At 37.6% G+C, this 22,294-nt stretch overlaps 1 protein-coding gene across 1 annotated transcript in view; it reads right to left on the minus strand.

Annotated features, from left to right (window-relative positions):
* The window catches only part of EVI5 (ecotropic viral integration site 5), a 169,616-nt gene that overhangs the window by 63,402 nt on the left and 83,920 nt on the right, over positions 1–22,294 (minus strand). Inside the window, exons 11-16 of the mRNA XM_040999074.1 lie at positions 16,505–16,558; positions 15,050–15,082; positions 14,341–14,487; positions 6,552–6,686; positions 3,754–3,894; positions 3,057–3,215 (exon numbers count right to left, since the gene is read on the minus strand). Of these exons, the coding sequence (XP_040855008.1) occupies positions 3,057–3,215; positions 3,754–3,894; positions 6,552–6,686; positions 14,341–14,487; positions 15,050–15,082; positions 16,505–16,558 (669 nt within the window). The remainder of the gene's footprint in view (positions 1–3,056; positions 3,216–3,753; positions 3,895–6,551; positions 6,687–14,340; positions 14,488–15,049; positions 15,083–16,504; positions 16,559–22,294) is intronic.

Genomic DNA, 22,294 nt, shown 5'->3' on the forward strand with positions numbered 1-22,294 from the left:
TTGAAGCCTATGGTGTGCCGTGGAGAACCACAGAAACAACAAACCTCAAACCCTGCCTATCTCCTCCGTGTGTTAACTCAAGTCTCCCACATTAAAGGCTTAGCAGAAGGAAAGGTGTGCCCATTTCATGACATAAAGCTTATAATCCCTCCACTCCACTGTCCTACACAGACTCAACAACAAAAACATTACAGAGTGCAGAAAAAAGAAGACAACATGACCAAGAGATAAAACAATCAACAAAACCAGTCTTACACAAGACACAGATATTGAAATTATCTGAATTAAATGTAACCATGACTAGCAGGCCAAAGGCAAGAAAGGAAAGGTGGAAAGGAAGATCAGACAGGTAATCCTGGCAGAAATGGGAAACCTACACACGAGGAGATGATAATGCTTCAGTGGTTTACTGGAGCACTTGAACAAGTGGAGAGGGGGAATTCTGTGAACTTAACAATGTCAGGAAAAATGCTACAGTCAAGACAAGCTGGGAAAGCAAACAGTAAAAACAAAAACAAACAAAAGGACTGGGGGATAAAAGAGCACCAAAGGGTTGTTAGGCAGCATTATGTAACCTAAGATATGTGTGACCAGAACCCCAAAAGACGACAGCAGGGGAAGAAATATTTTATAAAACAATCATCAGTGTTTATTCTTCCCATTTCCATGACCATTCTGAGGGCTGGCGACTTGACACTGGTGCTTTACACAATGGCCTTCAAGCAACAGTGTAAATCATCTGGCGTTGCTCAAAATGCACATTGCTGAGGAATCCTTCCCCAAGTCATCTAGCTGGAACTAATTTCCCTTTTTACTCTCCACAGTGACTTCTATCTAACTCTCTACTTCCCAGACTTTAGCACACCTGATTTCTCAAATCTAAGTCCTTCAACAGCTGGGACAATGCTTATCCTGCTGGAAGTTCACAAAATCATGTTGGTTGAATCTGATTAAGTCACCTACACTCATGATGAGACAAATCCTTAACACTGGCCTGGAAGCTGTATTTGCATTTTTCTTAACTACAGATAAATTCTGATCACCAAAATAAAGCTTCCTTCCCACTGTAAGACTTACATTTCTACTTTCAAGACTTTTCAGCACTATTTTAATTATATCACAAAGATAGAAAGTAACCTTGAACAATGTAAAACAAGACATGTTTATTCTTTTTCTTTTTGACTACCAGAACATCACATAAGTTTATTTCAGATGTAACAGCAGTGTTAAAATTGACAGATTTAATCTCTTCTGCACCAAGTAAACTTAGCCATTAGATTTTTTTTAAGTTATCCCCTCCAAAAACTGAGGGAGCTTTTCTTTTTCTACCACCACACATCATTTTCCCAATAGTTCTCTTTTTGGAGAGTTTCAATTGAGGAGCAATTGCCTTTGAGATGCATTTCAGAACTTCTTTCCCCAAGTGAAAACTAATCTGGACAAATTATATGTTGCATAGATTCTCTACAGATGCTTTTTGTTAGAACCCAAATGGAAATAATCTATAGTAAAATTTTGATTCAGCTCACAGTAAAAAAATATGTCCTAAAAAATATGATGTAAATATACCATGATCTTCCAGTTAGCAAGTACTGTTTGACTTCAACGATAATTTTTATCACATATCAAAACAACCAAATCAACATGGGACATTACATTAGTCACTACTGATTCATAGACATATGAACTAGACTTAGCTTCTACCTCTTCCATCTCCTCTTCCTCTGTAAGTGGAAGTTTGATGTACGACAATACATCCTTTTCAAACACTTACAGCTGAGATCAAGGCACTCAGTAGTGTGGAAGAAGAAAATCTATAATAGGGTGCCTAAACATTCAATTCAAAATTTATTTTTTTTCCTCCTTCAAAGAACATGTACTTTCATGTTTTTCAATAACATTTAGGGACACATTCAAAGGACTGATTACAGTCCAGGTGAAATGGTTGTAGAAACAGAGGCAGTGTCATTACGTATCAAAATCTACTTTGATATCTGGAAGTTTAGAAAACGGCTGAGTTCTTCAAGACATGTATTCTAACTGTGCACTCATCACATTTCAGGTGGGATGGGTGCTTTGGCAACTCTAACACATACAGAGCGGCACATGAGTCAACTCTGCCCCCTACTGACTATTTTGATAATGGAATAACATCACAGGACAGATTTCAAAAATCTGCAAATTGAACATCTTTGCAGGAAAAACTACTACATCTGTGCTGAATACGGAGCTTTTTTCCTTAACAATACAGTATAACAACTATTTATACAGGATTTATATTAAACAAGGCATTATAAGAGATTTAGAGATCTGAAGTTTATGGGAGAATATATGTTGTTCATCTACAAATACTCTGCAATTTTATACAAGGAACTTGAGCACCAGCAGATTTTGCTGTATCTCGGGATACATGGAACCAATCCTCTAGGATACTGCGGATAAGAAACTGCAGAACGTGGCCCCCGTACACGTGCTATCTGGAAAACAAATGTACTTCCACAACGCAAATGGGAATGGGTTTTATGAAAATGTCTTTGCAGATCTCAAGCATATTTAAGGTAGAATTTATTGCAGAATAGGATGATTTCTTCAAAGTTATTCTAGAATGAACTGCAGGAAGCAACATTCATGTTACAGGTCACATCTGTGGTTCTCAACAGGTGCAATTTCGTCCCCCAGAGGACATCTGGCACTAACTGGAGGCACTGTTTGGTTGAGATGGTGGGACATAGGAGAGAGGTGAGCTTCTAGGGTAGAGGGCAAGGACGTTGTCACAACTTTCTACAAGGAACAGGCCAGCTGCATAACTTATGGTCAGACTTTTCCTCTCAAGCTGTGCAATAAGGAAACCCCATGAGTGTTACCTAATAAAGTCAAACAGAATTTAACTTAAAGCAGACATTAAACCTCTGAAATCAAACAAGACAATTTTTAGGCTTCTTATTTAGGCTGGAAAATTTCAGTCTAGACAGTTTAATATGGTTATCTTTTATCTTTATTCTACACATAGTACAATCTGTGTAGAAACTTAAACTTATTAGACTTTCTCATCATACCTGTGTTTCCATTTCCATCATTCTTTGTTTTATTTCTCGTATTTCTGCTTGTGTTTCAGCTTCCCGAAGTCTAATGGTCATTAGTTCATCTTGTAACTCATTCACAGCATTTTTCTTAGGTGGGTCTTTCCATCTCCCAGTAGTACGAGCTAAATGGCGCTAAAGCAGAAAAAATATTTTTCAACAAATAACTCAGTATCAGAACAGGAGCTGGTTGTACTTAACACTTATTTCATGGGTGGCACTATATCAAAACTCTATTTTGTTTAATCCCCAGAAAATCATGACAGTTACGCATTATTACCTTTGCTTTATAGGTTAAAAAGTGAATATGATGGTTACATAACTTCAAGAAGGTCACACAGCTAGTAACAGCAGACCTGGGATACAAACCCAGATGTAAAAGGAGTATTTTTCTTACAATTTTTTAAACAAAAAGTTATGTAACACAGAACGGTGTAAATAATAGCATAATTTCTGTTTTATCTTCATGTAAAATATAAAAGGGTTATTATTTTATCTTTTTCAGATTACACAAATTAAGAATGGAGCAATAGCTTATATGTACATCCAATTTATAAACTTTCTCCATGGAACTCTCTCCTACTGATGGGTATCGGCTGCCTTCAAACTCCCACAAATGGAATAGCTGGTTTTCACTCTGTTTGCAAAAGGCATACATCCCGTACTGACATACCTGCCAGTGTTCCTCTAAATCCTTGACCTGCTGTCTGAGTTCTTTCAAACCCATAACAGCTTCTGCTTCTCTCAGTTTCACAGCAATGAGTTCTTCCTGAAGCCTTGCAATGTTATTTTCATCAGGAAGAGAGTTGTTCCTCTAAAGCAAGAGAAGATTTAATTTAGGAGTTTTACATTTATGGAACAGAATAAAATGAAATAAAACACACAAAATAGTCATTTTGTTCCTACACCAATGTATTTAGCTTTATATAGTTTACTGAAATAAACTGACCCTCTCAAAGTTTGCAAGTATTTTTCAAGAGTACTCATAGGGTTTAATGACCATGATCTAATTTGAGGGTATCTTTATCACTCGTAAAATAAAGCCTACACTCTACAGTAGTCTTGCTACATTCCACGTTCCCTGATCCCCTGGTTGCCACTAATCTAACTCTTTCCTACATGGATCTGCCTTTCTGCCCATTTAGCATAAATGAATCATACAATGTTGATTTTTTTAAATGACTACCTTAATTCACTTACTATCTTCAAAATCTTCTGCTAGTTCACTCCCCAAATGGCTCTAACATGGCTAGTCTAAAATCAGAAACCAAAAACTACCCAAGTCTTCCCCATGAGAGGCAAGGGCCCAAGCACTGGAGCCAGCTACCGTTGTTTCTCCAGGTGTATTAGCGGGAAGCTGGATCACAAATGGAGCAGCTGGGACTTGAACTGGGATACTGGTATTAAAGGCAGTTTTACCGTGTACACCACAATGCTGGTCTCCAAAATTCTTATTCTTAATAACTGTTGAATAACACACTGTAGTTGTACAGTTTTACAGGGTACAAAGTAATATTTCAACATGTGCATATCACAGCCATTGATCAAATTGGGCAACTCCTACCCTCACATCCCTACTTTTCTTCTATCAATGGAGTCTGTGAGCCCTCTCCTCCACTTTTTATATAGCACATAATGCATTTTTTGTGATCAATAGTCACCCCACTGTATGTGCAACACTAGAATCTATGACTTCTACCTAACAGCTTTTTGATACCTGTTATCCAGTCCCTCTCTATCCTTTCACATTTCCCATTCTTGAAGAAATGAGAAATGACTTTTTTTAAAACCACCAAATGTAAGAGAGAGCCTGTAGTTTCTATTTACCTTTCTATATCTGATGCATCTCAATCAACAGTAATTTCCAGTCCACCCATTTTGCTGACATGGAATTTCATTACTTTTATGGCTCAATAATATTCCACTATACACGTAACAACACACACACACAATCCATTCATCTACCCACCAACACCTGGGTTGATCTGATGTATTGGTTATTGTGACTGATGCTACAGTACACATGGCAATACAGGTATCTTTCTGCCCACCAATAAATAAAAAAAACACATTGTGTAGAAATAATAAAAATAATGTGAATATAAGAAAAATATTCCACTACTAATTAAAGTTAATTTGTTCCACTTCATTAGGAAAGCGGTTAAGAGGGGACTGGCGTTATGGTATAGCTGGTAAAGCCTCTTCCTGTGTTGCAGCATTCCACATGGGTACCAGTTCAAATCCTAGCTGCTGGACTTCTGATCCAGCTCCCTGTTAATGCGCCTGGGAAAGCAGAATATGGTCCAAGTACTTGGGATCCTGTGCCCATGTGGGAGAGATGAATGGAGCTCCTGGCTCCTGGTTTTTCAGCCACTTGGAAAGTGAGCCAGCAAGTAAAAGACTCTCTCCCTTTAACTCTGCCTTTCAAACAAGTAAATCTTAAAAAAAAAAAATCACACAAGAGTGTTATACCCATTGTTTCATGTCTTTTTGATTAGTACTTAGGGATAGAGAAATAAAAAGAGCAGACAGCTCAGGAATTGACAAAAAGGGAATGAGTTTATCATCTAGAACACAGACTCTAAATCTCAAAGTTAGAGAAAACCTAAAAGTTTCTCTTCTTCTACTTCTTATCCTATCCCTGACATTCTTTAGCATCCTTTAAAAGAGGTAACTTAGAGTCTGAAGATTGAGTATACCTCAGGCAAAAGGGGGCTCACATTCTGAGGTGACTTCTTCCAGTTTGAACAGTTGTAACAATTACACTCAGACGGGAAACTCCCAGAAACATCTACACCCTAGTTCTATCCTACCTCTTCTACAAGATATTATGACATTTCAAGACAGTTAAGATGCTCTTCTTAAACATCTAAATATTCTTATAAAATGATTCAGCGGGGCCCGGCGCGGTGGCGCAAGTGGTTAAAGGTCCTCGCCTTGCACGCCCGGGATCCCATATGGGCGCCGGTTCTAATCCTGGCAGCTCCGCTTCCCTTCCAGCTCCCTGCCTGTGGCCTGGGAGAGCAGTCGAGGACGGCCCAAAGCTTTGGGAACCTGCACCCGTGTGGGAGACCCGGAAGAGGCTCCTGGCTTCGGATCGGCATAGTATCGGCCCGTTACGCTCACTTGGGGAGTGAATCATCGGACGGAAGATCTTCCTCTCTGTCTCTCCTCTCTGTATATCCGCCTTTCCAATGAAAAAATAATAATAAAAATAAATCTTTAAAAAAAAAAAAAGATTCTAATTGTTTTCCTCTAAAGAGGATTTAATCTCCATCTTAATCCTTCAACATGGGGCTTTCCTTAGTATGGGAAGCAATCAAGAATAACTGGAAATCTTAAAAGTATTTTATTTTTTCTTCTTTTAACAACTAACATGTAAATTTTCTAATAGGCAAATACATCAAGTACTTTTAGAATGTCTATCACTCTCTCCAATCCAGGAGGGAGGGCATTTATGCAGTCTCTTACCTTCTCTATGTCCAGGACTTTATCTTGCATCTCCTTCAGGGCACACTGGGACTCGGCCTCACTCAGTCGGGCCTGGACCAGCTCCTTCTCTAGCTGCAGCACAAAATCTTCGTTGTAGTTGGAACTGCATTTATGCTAAAGGTTACAGATACACAATGAAATGTCATGGAAGCATGAACATGCATACACTGTAAAAACAATGCAGTTACACAATGTAATTATTAAGTGCAACCAAACTGTCCAGGTTCCATCTAGCCTGCATGTCTCCTCCAGTTAAAATGAGCCAGTAAAAAAATAAGCTCAGTTTTGCAATATATAAAGATGACCACTTAATTGGAGTGACTAGTTATAATCCTATCCAAATCAAATTCATTAGAGTAATATCTTCTTTTATAGCTTCATTCATCCAAGTATTAAGGATTCATTCTGAATCTATAGCCCTACACTCACTATACAATAGGGTAGCCATTTAGTTAGCCAAAGGGGGCTACCATGCACCTGGAATAGTGACATGAATTGAGACAGGCTGTAAGCATGAAAGACAGATTGGATCTCAAAGACTTCATATGAAATAAAGAAGTAAAATAGCTCAATGATTTTTCATTTTAATTACATGTTATAACAATATTTCTAACTTAATGTAACAAAATGCTAAATCTATCTGTTTTTACTATCTAAATCTATTACTTCTTTTAATGTGGCTGCTGGAATATTTTAAATTCTATTATGTGGCTTATATTATATCTTTATTATAGAGCACTACCACAGAGTACAGAAGATAGTACATATTTACTGAAAATTCTGTTTTAACCTAATGGAAATGAAAACATGGCAGCCATAATAACACGAACAGAGCAACATCTTATTATTCCAACAGAGCAAAATCTTATTTGCTCTTAGAAATGCAGATCCCATTAAAAGTTAGGCAAAGAAACAACTGCTGGAAGCAGAGGAAAAGCACTTGGTGCAGAAAAGAAATGGGCCACAGAAGCATGAAGTTCTCTCAGGCCCCTTCCTCCTCTAGAAGGTGAACACCAAGCATTAAGTTGTTCTCCAAACAGAAAAGAGAAGAGGAGAGGGGAGGGGAGTAGAGCAAAGGAGGGGAGGGAAGAAGAGTGAAGGGGAGGGGAGTGGGGGGAAGGAAAGGAAGCATGTGGAACAGAAGTGTATCTAATTCATCATCATGAAAGACTAGCTAACATTATCACTTCACATTTAATTCATGTACTAAAGAAGAGAAGTGGCAGCTGAATGTTGGACTGGCATGAGTAAATAATAGTACATCTTTACAAAATTAAAACAATAAAAAGTGACTAAATGTTTAATGAAAACACATAGTATTTTCCTGCTCTATTTGCCCAAAAAGATGTGTAAGTATCTTTACCCTGTACTACTTCTAGGGATCTTGACACTGTTATCGCAATGCTTGCACCTGTTGTGATACACTGTTGTGTATCTGCAGTAAGTCTTTCACCTTAGTAAATACTTACCTTATCAAGTGGGAAGAAAAGCACTTTTCCAGAGCAATCACACCCAAAACTAGAGGTGTCATAATTTGTTTAGAGAACACAGCTATTTTATGGATGCTACTAGAATTTCTGTCTTCCATCTAAAACCCCAATCGTAGTTCCGGCTTGTCTGCCAAGACCCTCTATTAGGATATCTAAGAAAACATCAAGCTCAAGTGGCCTGCACGAGGATGGAATCCTTGATCCAGTATAAAATTACTATTCCAACTAAGCACAAAGACCTACAGCAATAACGAGAGAACAACTCTGGCCAAACTCAGTTAAAATGCTGAATAACGTGGCATTCTGGATAGTGTACATGATATGCCTTTCATGTATTAAAATATCATATCCTGCTGGATTAAAACCAATCCACATGTTCTAGGTAAACTCTGATAGTGACACAGTCCACACATCATAATTTTAACTTTTATGTCATCATGATGGATATCAAATCACACTGCAAATTATAAAAGATCTAAGGAATACAGAGCATTTTTGATGGTCTAAAGAACAAAACATGAAACTACATTTTAAGTTTATATTGTTAAAAATATATACTGTAATGCATTTCTTTACTTTTTTCCTCAGTGCAGATTTGCATGCATAAGCGATCACTCTTCTCCCACCCTCTCCCCCTCATCCTTTCTTTTGCCCTTCTCTTAAGAGGCTCAACTTCCCCTCAGCTGTCATTTTCTGCACCTTCCAATTCTAGTCTTATCTAGGGTCTCTGGTCTTGGTGTTCAGTCTAGCTTCTATGATGAGTCACCTGTTCCATTCTCCAATAATAATATACTTTGAGTCATACAGATCCTTTGGGAAACACATGAAGGCTACAAAACTTACTTAACCTCAAAATTACACTCACAGAATTTTATATATAAGTTCAGACTTCTTGAAACTTCTACATGCCCCAAATTAAGAATCTCTGCTCTTGGAGCGAGCCATAGCACATTAAGCCACTTCTTGTAATGCCAGCAATACACATGCTCCCAGTTCATAACATGGTTGCTTCACTTCTGATCCAGCTCCCTGATAATGGCCTGGGAAAAACAGTGGAATAAGGCCCAAGTGCTTATGTGCCTGCTGCCCAAGTAGGAGACCCCAGAAGACACTCCTGACTCCGAGTCTCAGTGCATTCTAGCCCCTGCTGTTGCAGCTATCTGGAGAGAGAACTAATGGATGGAAGATCTCTTCTGTGTCTCTCTCCCTTTCTTTCAAATAAATAAATCATAACATCTTTTTAAAAAGAATCTTTGTCCTTATAAGGTATTTCCTTTAATCCCTATCCTTGTGCTCAGAAATTTATTTCTGAGAGACTACACTAGATCATGAATATTAAGTTATTACCATTTTCAAAAACTATGGCTTTTGATTTACTACTGAACATTTCCACACAAATGTTCTCTACTTAAATAAAACTTAATTCAGAGGTTGATCGTCATCTTCCCCAACCAATTCCTTCTTTTGAATTCTGTACTTATAACTGGTCTCAAATCTCCCTGCCTCAATAATGAAGTGCTGCTGCCTTTCATGGAACAGTAAGATTTTTTGCTATAGAATATTTCCTTTTAGTCTCACCTTTTCATTACCCCAGAACTGGTCACCACATTACCATTTGACCCTATAGTGACTGATTGTATATACTGGTATCATAGTTCCCCACAACACTCCTTTCAACTATGCATTCATTAAATAAAAACTTGTAATTATCTTCCATTGTTCAGGGGGTAATTTTTAAAGTCTGCAGCATGCTTGTGATTTCTAATTTTGTATTCCCATTTGTTCCTCAACAAACTCCAAGAGTTTAGTCCACAGTCCTTTATATACTATTCCACTCTTAAAAACCTTCTCCTCCTCAGCTTGTTGGAACACTTGCCTAAGAATTAACGGTATAATGTTAAACACACACAAAGAATCTAAGCTTCTAAAGATGGTGTTGTGGTGTAGTGGGTAAAGCAGGTGCCTGTGATGCAAACATCCCATATGAGTACTGGTTAGTGTCCAGACTGCTCCACTTCTGGTCCCAATCCCTGCTAATGGCCCAAGTGTTTGTGCCCCTGCTGCTTTTGTTGAAGACCCAGATGAAGCATCTGGATCCTGGCTTTGGTGTGGATTTTGGCAACTTGGGAAGTAAACCAGTGATGGAAAATCTCTTTGTTAACTCCTTCAAATAAACACATACATAAATAAATTATAAATCTCTTTAAGAAAAATCTATGCTTCTATAAAAAGAAGAGAATCTAGGTTTTACATAATGTGAATAAGAAATAATAAGAAATGCTAGAAGGGTGCAATTCCTATTCAAATCAGTAAGGTGGACATACAGTTTGTTTTACTAAATAACAACTGTCAAAAGAATCACTTAATGTTTCAATGATTATAAACAACGCCATTCCAATGAAACTGACAGAAATACTAGTAGAAACTGCTTTTAAACCCTGCATGCTTTTTTGTTTATTGCAGAAGTTAAAAAGGTGAAGTTGTAGTCCTTGGTGATCCTTTTTGCTTCTGTCATTTTAGAATTCACAACTTCCACTGACAAACAGGTAGTTTTTGTTTCATTAAAATTTATCCATATGTTTAATCTAGATGAGATTAGCTTTTATTCCTCATATCACTTGTTTCTTAAATGTACTAAGCAATTCTTTCAAAGTCTCAAGTTACAGAAAAGGAGGGAGGTAGGAACAAATCTTGTCTAACATCCTCTGAAGAACTTTTTAGTATAGCAATCTGAAAAATTTGACAAAGCAATTTAGCATTCAGCTGTTTTCACTACCAAATCCTTCCTTCTTTATGCTGATCTGCGCCAAGAACACCCAGACAAAACTGTTTAATCAGGGGTAACTAAAATGACAAGCTGTGATATGCAGGGCTAAAGTCTCTTGAACAGATAAAGCAATAATCGCTTAGCAAAAATGTCATATCCAACATACATCTGTATCCGACCACACTGAGGAGGGAGGGTTGGACCTGGAACTGTCAGTTTATATGGTACATTTATATTATGAGCATTGCATCACAACAGAAAATCCTCCCCCAAACAAAAGAGTGAGAATAAGTGAAAGAACTCAAAGACATCAAAGTGCCACATCTTACAACTCCAATTCTAAGAAACACTAGGAAAGGGAAAACCATGGTGACAGAAAGCAGACAGCTTATTGGGAATGGGGAGTGGGTGGGGAGTGTGAACTGCAAGGATACAGAAGGATTCTGACAAACATTCTTTTATTGTGGTGACAGTGACATAACTACCATACATTTCAAACAAAAACTGTATCCTTTATATTCGATAAACTTTATTACATTTAAATTGCACTCCCATGAAGTTCATTAAAAAGTGAGAGATCTGAAATAGCATAGTCCTATTTGATTATTTTAGAAGACAACAACAAAAACTGTTCTAAACTATCCAAGGTCACAGAGTTAGTAAAACAGGACCCGAAACCTAGTTCCACATATGAACGCTAAGTCCTCTGTATCATGTCAAATGCTATTATTTGGCAGCAGGGGGTGGTGATGGCACATGTTCATACTGGTTTATCTAGCCTGGAATATGAACTGGAAATGTTTATTCTGAGAGGTTTGAAGAATACAGTTATATTGAAAGGCTGCAATCAAAACATTTACTAATAAATGTCTGCTTTCTACTAGTCGTACTCAAAAGCTCACTACTTTACCAAGCAAATACTCTGTCGGTCCAAATTCTAATGGATATGCTTGGATCTTGAATACATTCTGCCTTCTAAAGCTACATATATTAAAAAGGCTAATGATTTTAACATAAGTTTTTTTTTTTTCTCCAATATCTGAAAATGACTACGGTATTCTTCTGAAGTCTTTTGTTATTACTGAAGCCTAAGAAAAAGTCTGGGCTCACAGTCTTTTCTTTGCAGGCCACAATACAATCGGTTGCTGTTTCATGTGAATTTGGTGATCAAACTAGATAAAATACTGTGAACTTTTTACAAATTACTTAGAATTCAATAGGTTCATTACACTCCTAGGAAGACTGCCCTTGGAATTGAGGGGAGGGCAGTCACCTTACAAGTCACTGACTGATTTCGGATTTCAATTAAAATCTCTAGCTTTTTGTTTACCACAAGGTGATGCTAACACATACCTAAATTTTAAATCTAAGGGTGGAGCTATAGCTTTGTTTCTATAAAATAATCTTTAACTTTAGTTTCTTGTTCTCTATGAATACTTTTGGAATTCTGATCCACCATGAATACATTATCTACATTTCAGAAATATTTCATGTTTGAGTAGAAAAGCACTCTAAGGAGATCTGAAGTTGAAATACTTCACTTCTAAGGTTAGGAGAAAAATATCGGTGACATCTCTTCCCTTAAACATAAATAGTATTCTTGGTAGGTGAATGCCCTATAAATCCACCTAATTTTACCATTTCAATATTATATTTCTGTAGCTAAGCTAAAGCCCTGCTCTTATGGCATGGTTCTTATTGGTTATGAAACAAAATTATTTTCCATGTACAGTAAACCTTCATCAAGATTCTTTTTTTTTCCCCCTAATTTTTTTTTTCTAACTGGTCACACAACAGAAATGCTGTAGGAATTTTTAATCAAGCATTGCCAAGGTCACCAGATACACTTTTCAGAAATGTAACCTTTTTTTTCACTGCTTTCCGTAAGAAACATTTTTGTTCATTCTTAGAGCCTTTTGTATGTTTAACTTTTCTAAAATCTCTTAAAGATTATATTTCTATGAGTATACTGTAAAGCAAGCTACTATGTAGGAACCACACACCCTAAAATTGGAAATTTAACCAGTGTTACTTTCTTTTACCCACTCTAAGCATCACTGCTTTTTATATTTGTGTCATCATTTACTTCATTTTAGAAAGTCATCGAAAAAAAATCAAGGCTCTGCTTGATCCCTGCTATATTTTAGCCCCATTGTTCTTCAGACTAGACCTGTTACTCTTAACAATTTATAAAAGCCTCAGTTCATTTTGGGCAGTTTGGCTTGTCCTGTTAAATTTTTTATTCTTTATAAACTAATGCTCTATCCTTTCATCTACTTAAGGATGTTGAGAATGGGAAAACAATATGAAAAAAACTCATCATTCTAAAGCATGACTGCAGATTGGCCTAAACTCAAACTTATCCAAAGATAAGTATATCTTTCCTTCTAAGACAAGCACACTGCGTTGCCAATCCATTTCAGCACGATCTTCAACGCGGTTCGGCTGCTTTGGCTTCATGCTTTGACACTGACATTCCATGCCAGTACAGATCAAAATACCCAAGTCCCCGACTTTTTAGCTTTGTTTTATCACTCTCCTAACCATTTTCTTAATTATCCTCAATAATAGAATAAAACATACAGCTATGGTCCTTCCAATTACCATCCTTTTGCTTTTGCTTTTAGCTTTCAGATGGCAATGTGGCTTATTAATGTTATCAAATAGAGACAATATCCAATTTCATGTTCATCCTGCTGGTCCTCCAGATCTCTACTGAGTTCTAGGTTTAACATGCCCTTTTCTGCCTACTACTGCACTCCTATTCTGAAACAGAAAACTGAAAGAAGAAATAATTTTATAAAGACAATTAGATTTTTTGTAGCTTTCCTACTATTAAGATCACTTTACTCTATTTTCCCAGTGGAAAATTATTTTTAAGTTGCAAAGCATAACTAAAGCAAGCTGTATCCAGTGATTGCTTAGTACTCTATCTTGGCTACTATAATTGTTGAAGAGTTCGTTATATTTCCATCCGGATATCTTCCCTTGAAGAAATGAAGTCATACATCTTAACGCACAATTCAATGTCTTGATACAATAAATCTAAAGTACAAAATAAAAAGTGCCCCATTATCAAAGCTGTAAATGAGATAATTACATATTTTCTGCAAGTTGGATAATGTTCAACTGCATAGTAAAGAACAACTAGTTGCAATTAGGACTTGCAAAAATGCAACACTGCAACAGATTTGCCAAGCCTAAAAGGTAAGTCTGTTCATTTGTTTATTTCCTAGGACTTAGAACATAATGTATGGAAAGAAAATATTATCTATTTCCAACAACAAAACAAAACAGACAGAAAAAAAAGTTAGAATTAGGAGTCCACAGGCCAAAATAAGACCCCTGTAAGTATTAAAGGACATAAAACGGCCTAACTTAGAGTTGAAAGTTATTTAAGATAGCAGCACAGAAGCAGTGCTTAAAGAAAAAGAAAAAAAGGCGACAACCATGTACGTAAAGGGAAGGGGATGTGGGAGATGAGGAGTAGAAACACTACCAGACTCCTTACCCATTGCTGCTGGTGCTGCAGCTTCCTGATGGTATTTTCAGCATGCTCCAGTTTAGCACTGGCCTCATCACTCTGCTGTTTGATGGTGGCCAACTCGCGTTTTATGAGGTAGTTTTCCTCAGCCTCCTGGGCTCTTGTCACTTGTCCCTTAGGACATAATTTGTGTTGTGTATAAAGCAATTTCAGGTAGATTCAAGACAGACTGCCTTCGTGAGGCTTAGTTATCTACTTCGACATGTTAAAAAATCAATCACCTCAGAGAACAGAACAGCCTAAGTCATTATCAGCTAGCAGTTTCTTATTGGCCCAGCAAATTTGGGGAAACTAAAAATTTCGGGTGACAATTTTAACAATTCTTGTAGACAACAGAAATTCGGTTCATGCAATATTACTAAATTATACATGCAGGACTAAAGTTTTCAATGCATAGGGGTTAATTCTGCAAAATCCACTGATTGCTATTTTAAAATAAATGCTTTAAAAAATAAGGTTAGCTTTAAGACACGTGCAAATAGTGCTTATTTTAATGAACCAAAAATAAAAGTTACGAAAAATTAAGTTTATATCCACAAATACCATCCCAAAGTATTATTTCTAGAAAAATGCATGTAAAATTGCATGCATTAAAATATGAATTTCTAGGTTTAGGACTTTCCTTACAGTTAATGTTAGAGAAAATGCTAAAACAAAAACAAAACCAAAACTATACCTGTATCAATCTATCTGCCAAGGAAGCACTTTCCTACAAAAGGAAAAATTCAGATGGAAATATAAGAGAGAGAAATGAAAGTGGTAAAATTAGGAATAAGAGGAAATATACTCAAATTCCACCTACTTTGCTAAAACAGACACGTAAAATTTAAAACTACTTTCCACTCAATGTGCAGTGATCCTTAAGCATTAAAGTATATCAAAATAAGGATAAATGGCAGGAAATTATGTATTTCTTTAAAAGATCAACACACACAAAAAAAAAGATCAACACAAATTCCAAGTGGTTTTTCACTTCTTGGGACAAATATTTTCTTTTGAAAGCAAAACTTTTACATATTCATTTTTATACTTAACCATGTTAACAGCATTTTCAAGAAAAGGAGAAAGAATTTGAGTAAGTAATTCCACGTACGAAGTACCACAGCAATTTGTGCAATAATAAATTCCAAAGAAACAAAGCAAGAATGTGAAAAACAAAATCAATGCATTTAAACTACTAAATCATTGCAGCAATTGAGTAAACTTGGAACAGAATCCAACTGACACATGGTATGTATATATCCTAGAGAATCTGAACCAATACGAAGAAGGTATTTCATTTTCTAAAACAAAAGCCAAACAAAACTTTTCACTGCATCTTTGTTACTTGGGTGGTTCAATAATGTTCAGGGAAGATGTTAAGATACTTCGCAACAGAATAGTAGAAACTTTTTAAATCTTACTGCCACCTTTATTTAAAAATTAAAAAAAAGTAAATAAAAGAGTTTGTGAATTCAGATGTTAATTCTTTTAATAAGCATTTTTTCCTCAACCAAGCTCTTATTTTCAGTTCCTTCTTACAGCACCATAAGCACAACTACAAAACACATCAAAAGCACAAGAAGAAAATGTGAAATTTCTGCATTTGCCCAGTTACTGTTTTATCAGAGAACAGGAAGAAGCAGATATAAAAATAACTCTAAAACCTGAAAGTTTATGCATAATTACTTTTTGTTGAAAATCAACATAACACCGAATTTTCATATCAGGAATCAGTTACTATGACTAAATGTAAGTAATTCTAGGACTTACAGGAATCATTACCACATCTAAAATTTATCTGGAAAGACAGAGCAACATCTGAGACTCATCTCAACTGCTACGTCAGAATACAGTCCCAACTACATTCTGAAAAGATTTACTTTATAAATATTTTATGTACAGAAAACAAATGGCATCAACATGCTACTCCAACCACCTCAGTGAAAACTTTAATAAGGAGGCACAAGGAACAGTACTGTTCAACTTTATTCATTACAAATTATTTTGTGAAAACAATAGCTAGAGAAGCTAAGCAGGTTCATATCACAACTTATGAAACACATATTACAGTGGCTTTTTTTTTGGCTTTTTACAGAAAAAATACTTAAGGAGTCAACATAAATGACTGTAAAAATACACATTTACTTACTTTTTCTAATGTTTCAATACGCTGTTTTAAAAGTCTATTTTCTGTGCGTAACCTCTGGAACAGAAAAACGATTTTGTAAGCACTCTTGAATTGAAAAATCAGTCCTAAACTATAGTCCTAAAAAATGTACATTTTTACAAATAAGAAGAGTCTAAGGAATGGTTACAGTATCATTATGTCGAATTATGAAAGGCTCAAAAAACAGCAAAAAAATCCTATTTTTCATTCCAGATGTAAGTGCATTTCAAATATAAGCCTAGAGTACATCAGAAATAACTCTTTTCTTTTCTACTTACTGCAAAAAACTGTACAAAAATATTCAACAGCTAACTCCCAAAATTTGCCAAACTATTGTTAGCAAAGTACTCAACACAAATCACTTAACATTTTAAAAAATCATATTTTTGCATATTCCACCAATATAATTTCTCATTAATCCCATATAGAGGTTCTCTTTTCACTTTTACAAATTCCCCAAGTTGTCCCTCCTTTATTTTGTCAAAACCCAAACTCAAACTCTTCACTGTTTTGTAAGTTTTTAATAATGGAATTTTAAAAATATGAAACACCCAAAATAAAGGAATCCGTTTCAGACAACTTACTCCTGAACAATCATCTCCTATTCTTTCCAGCTTAAACACCAAACCCCAACAATGCTCCTTCTCACTGGGACAACACAATGATCTCAACCACTTTTCACTGCCCCCCAATTCCTGAATTCCTCTCTTCCCAATCCATATATATCTTCCCTTGTTCTTCTCTTTTATATCCCTCTGCCCCTCTCCTTCCTGAGCACAACAGCTGCCTGGTAAATTAATTCCTCGATATCAAGTCCGGGGAACTCTGTAGCTGTGACAGAATCTGGTCCAAGAGGAAAGGTCTTTACTTAAACTCAACATCACTGAAGTCGGCCGGACTAGCAATGTTTCCTAGTAGTTAACAACACACGTGCATACCCTTCATTCACTCCTCTCCCTCCTCGAGCTCACCAGTTCACACTCCTCTTTCTTCAGATCAGCAATCCACCAAGCAACCATCCTCAGATTCACTGAAATAAACTGAGGCAATCAGAAGAGAACTTCACAAGCTCCCACAATTATGCAATTTGCCAATACGCTTTATCTCCTGTGACGGTGGTTTGGCAATCCATTCTACTATACCAAATCAGACCTTCCACATGTGCACCGAGTCCCACACCCTCTGGTCTCCAGTAATAACCCCTGCTCTCCTACCATCTGCTTTCCCACCTCACTGATACTGAAAAAGAAAGCAGCTATTTTTCTTTAAAAACAAACAACAAAATAAACCCTCAACATATCTACCCTAATTATCCCCCATTTCTCTCTTCTTTAAACTCCTTGAAAATCATCTCCAGGGCTCCTACTTCCCTTCTAGTCAGGTGTTAGCAACCAACACTCGTTTGTTCCTGTCCAGTCTGTTGACAATGCTGCTAAATCCAGTGGTCACTTTTCCATCTTCACATCTCAAAAACAACCTGCAGCACTGAATTCTTCTGGCACATTTGTTCTTGGGATCAAGGACTCTGCACTTAACTGGTTTTCTCCTCCCTTGCAGCTTTCTCCTCATTTTCCTAACCTTTAAACTTCAGCCTTCTTTTGGACTCAATTTTTAAAATGCCATCTTTATACTTTCTCTACACTCATTCACCAGGTAATTGTAGTATCTAGCCTCATGGTTCTCTCTCTCTCTCTCTCTCTCTCTCTCTAAGATTTTTTTATTTATTGGAAAGTCAGATATACAGAGAGAAGGAGAGACAGAGAGGAAGATCTTCTGTCCGATGATTCACTCCCCAAGTGAGCACAACAGCCAATGCTATGCCAGGATCCAGGAACTTCTTCCAGGTCTCCCACATGGGTGCAGGGTCCCAAAGCTTTGTGCCGTCCTTAACTGCTTTCCCAGGCCACAAGCAGGGAGCTGGATGGGACCTGGAGCTGCCGGGATTAGAACCGGTGCCCATACGGGATCCTGGCACGTTCAAGGCAAGGACTTTAGCTGCTAGGCCATGCCGCCGGGCCCTCATTTCTTTTTTAAAAAACTTTTCTTCAATTTTTCAGTGTCATGTTTAAAATCTACTCAGAACCCAACTGCTTCTTAGTCCCTCAATCTAAGCCAATCTAAGCCATCATCATTTCTTAAAGTGTATCATCTACCTGAAAGTCAGAACAAGAAACACACACACACAGACAGAAAGAGACAGAGAGAGAGAGAGACAGAGAGAGAGAGAGAGAAAGGGAGATAGAGAAAGGAGAAGGGAAAGAGGGAAGGAGGAACAGAGCGAGAAAGGGAGAGATTTCTTCCATATGCTGGCACGCTCTACAAATGCCTGCAACAGGTAGGCCTGGCCCAGGGTGAAGTTAGGAGCACAGAGCTCCATCCTGGTCTCCCACATGGACAGCAGGGACCAAAGTATTTAAGCCATCTTGTGCTGCCTCCCAGAATACATCAGCAGGGAGTGAACTCAAAGTGGAGGAGTCAGGATTTACGCCAGGAATTCTGATATGGGATTCTGGCATCCCAAGGAATAGCTTAGCCTTCTACACCATAACACCTGTCCCACCATCATTTGCCCACATTACTTCATTAGCCTTCTGGTTAATCTCCCTGCTTCTGCTCTTATCTCCTACAATTTACTCTCAACACAGCAGCCAAGAAGATCACTGAAAACCTAAGTCCTCTACTGAAAATCCTCAATGGCATCCACTTGACCACTGTAGAAGCCAAAGTCCACTGCATCAGATGTGACCCATTCTCTTATCTCCCACTATGGTTCTCCACACACTTTATGCCTTCCACACGGCCTTCTTACCAGACATACTCCTGACCAGGTTGTATCCTCTTTACAGTCACTTATCTGGTGCCTCTTGGTCTTCACAAACATCACCAGGTCCATTCCCTCAAATTATCAACCCATTCTCTTCCCCTGAGGTACCTCTCCCTTCTTAACATTCATCATCACCTAATTACTACATAATTGACTTTTCTGTTTGCTCCTGATTTCCATACTAGAATACGAGCTCCATAAGGGCAAGGATGGGTCTAATTCATAACTACATCTTAACTCACCAGAACACTAAGTTATCTGTTAAATGAATCACTTACTGCAGAAATTGTGTTAGTATGTCTTCAATATGGATATGAAGTAGCCAACAGTTTCTCACGAAAAGTTTGTGGTGCCATAGAAAAGCAGACACCCAAATCCTGCTTACATCATATGTATATCAGTCATTCCCAGAAAGCAGCACACTGTATGATAATAAACACCCATCAGAGCTCAAATCCTAGACTTTCACTATTGTCTAGCAATGTAAAGTGAGTGTTCTGAAGCTTAATTTCTTTAGGGAATGGCCAAGCTAAGAATCCTTTCATCAGGCTGCTTGTAAAAACAAGGGCAGAAGTGGGGCAAGACCATAGCACAATGGGTAAAGCCTCCGTCTGGTAGTGCCAGCATATCATATGGGCAACGGTTTGAGTTCTGGCTATTCACCTCTGATGAATATGTCCTTACTATGTCTCTTAGAGAGCTTGTTACTATGTCCCTGGGAAAGCAACAGATGATGGCCCAATTCCTTGGGCCTCTACACCCATATGAGAGGCCCAGATGAAGCTCTAGGCTCCGAGACTCAGACCAACCCACCTCCAGCAATTTGTAGGCATTTAGGGAATGAAGCAATGAGTGGAAGATCTCTGTCTCTCCTTCCCTCTCCGTAAACCTGCCTTTCAAATAAAAACAGATAAATCTCAAAAAAAAAAGGGTAGATAATACATGTAAATGACCTACTATGTATTAGAATGAAATAAATGTATTTCAATTCTTTCATGCTAATTGTTAAGTATAGTTCGTGAAAAACTTAATATGCACCATGTTTTCTTTTTGTAGGCTAGGCAGTAGATACAGACTTTCATCTGATCTGAAATACATATTTTGAAACAAGAAAAAATACTTCTTACCAATAAACCCATCACAATGTCTAAAATCATTCCATTTACTCTATATCCCAATGTGCAAATTTAAATAAAAAACTGGATTGTCAGTTGGTATGTCCATCTGAAAGGAGTGTAAAAATAAAGAATTTTCTTTTTAAACGTGAGTGTGTTATCCTAAATAAAATGAAAGATTTGAGTGTTTCTTCCCTCTTCCCCCTCGGTAGAATATCAACAGATGATAAAGATATCCCTCCTAATAGAAACTTCACATGGTTAGTCATGAGCTTTTCCTCGTGAAGTCATTATTATCAAAATCTGCAATGCTTTCACGCAAGGGGCCCAAGAACATACTTAAAAACATAATTAACCCAAGTGCTCACTGACAGGTCACCATCTCAAAAGGCTTAGAGTTCTAATTAAGATTTAATGAAACCAAGGGCTGATTTACACTTTCAAATCAGCACATCAAATAATGTGATGGTAATACAATTTGCTTCTGTCAAGAATGGTACGGAGCTATCTCCTTGGAGGCTTTTGAGCAGGGCAAGACAAGAAAGTACGAGTTTACCAGACCCCTTCCCTTCTAAGAGACCTCAGGCGAAGGAGTCAGGGAGCGAGACAAGGCATCTCTCATGTCACAGTAAGGCCCAGTTAATACACAGCTAACAAATGGACTGAAAGTAAGGTGGTCCTCGGGCCACAGCCAGCTACCAGGTCACACCCAGACAAAGAATAACAGACTCGGGTCACTCAAAAGTTGCTTTGACTTTGTCCCTCTGGGGGCTGGGGAAGTGAGGAAAGAGATGAACATGGTTCAAGACTACATGGAAGCAGGTCTGTAAAAAAAAGGACACACTCCCTTTGAGATTAGCATACTTTATTTACCTGGTTATTCCCATTTTAAAAAAACTCTTTTTCCCCCTAACTTCTGTATGGAAGAGTTTCACATGCTATCTGCCAAGGGCATTTGGAGCTAGTATTCAAATGCATTTTGGGGGCATATGAACCACAAGTTTCCCAAAAAAAAAAAACCAAAGTACTGGGGTGAAAAAAAAAAAAAACTTCTACTACAAGCTAGAGCTAAACTGTTTTTGTTTCTATATTCATGTGGCTTGATTTTGAAAGAAACATCAAGAACCAGGCTTGTTCACAGGATTGTGACTTGTTTTGTTTCCAGTAACAGCAGGGGGAGATGAACAGGCTGGCTTCCCCACCCTCAGATTCTTGATCTGCAGTTCCAACTCATCATGGTATGCGACAGAGCATGCTTTCTCCCCACTCATCACAATGACGTGCTTTTTACTCTCAGTAGGCTGGACTGCAGGATATGATTTAATATTAAACTTACTCATGGTACCTAAAAGAAAAGCAAATGATAGAGCAGCAGTCGGGTGACAGAATTTTAAAAAGGGAGGAAAAAATGTTCACAGGAGAGACTTTTATCTGTGAGGCATCTTCAAAAGTTCATGTATGGGGACAGTGTTGTGACAGAGTAGCTTAAGCTGCCCCTTGAGAGCCTAGCATCCCATTTGGAAACACTAAATCAAGTCCTAGCTGCTCCACTTCTGATCCAGCTCCCTGCTACCATGCCGGAGAAGGCCCAGCTGCTGGGACTCTACTACCTACCTTCCCACTCTTGGCAATGCTGGTCCCTGCCACTGCCACCATTTGGGGCATGAACCAGGAGGTCAAAAATATCTTTATTTCTCCCCTGTTCTCTGTTACTCTGCTTTTCAGATAAATAAAATAAATCTTAAGAAAATTCATCAAAAATGCCTATTATGAAAAAAGTTTGCATGGATTTCAAAAATTTAAACCACAACAAATTTATCTTTTAATTCAATT

Source organism: Ochotona curzoniae, unplaced genomic scaffold, assembly GCF_017591425.1.
Source record: "Ochotona curzoniae isolate NIBS_2020 unplaced genomic scaffold, NIBS_Ocur_1.0 scaffold_1037, whole genome shotgun sequence".
In the NCBI taxonomy this organism is placed as follows: domain Eukaryota; kingdom Metazoa; phylum Chordata; class Mammalia; order Lagomorpha; family Ochotonidae; genus Ochotona; species Ochotona curzoniae.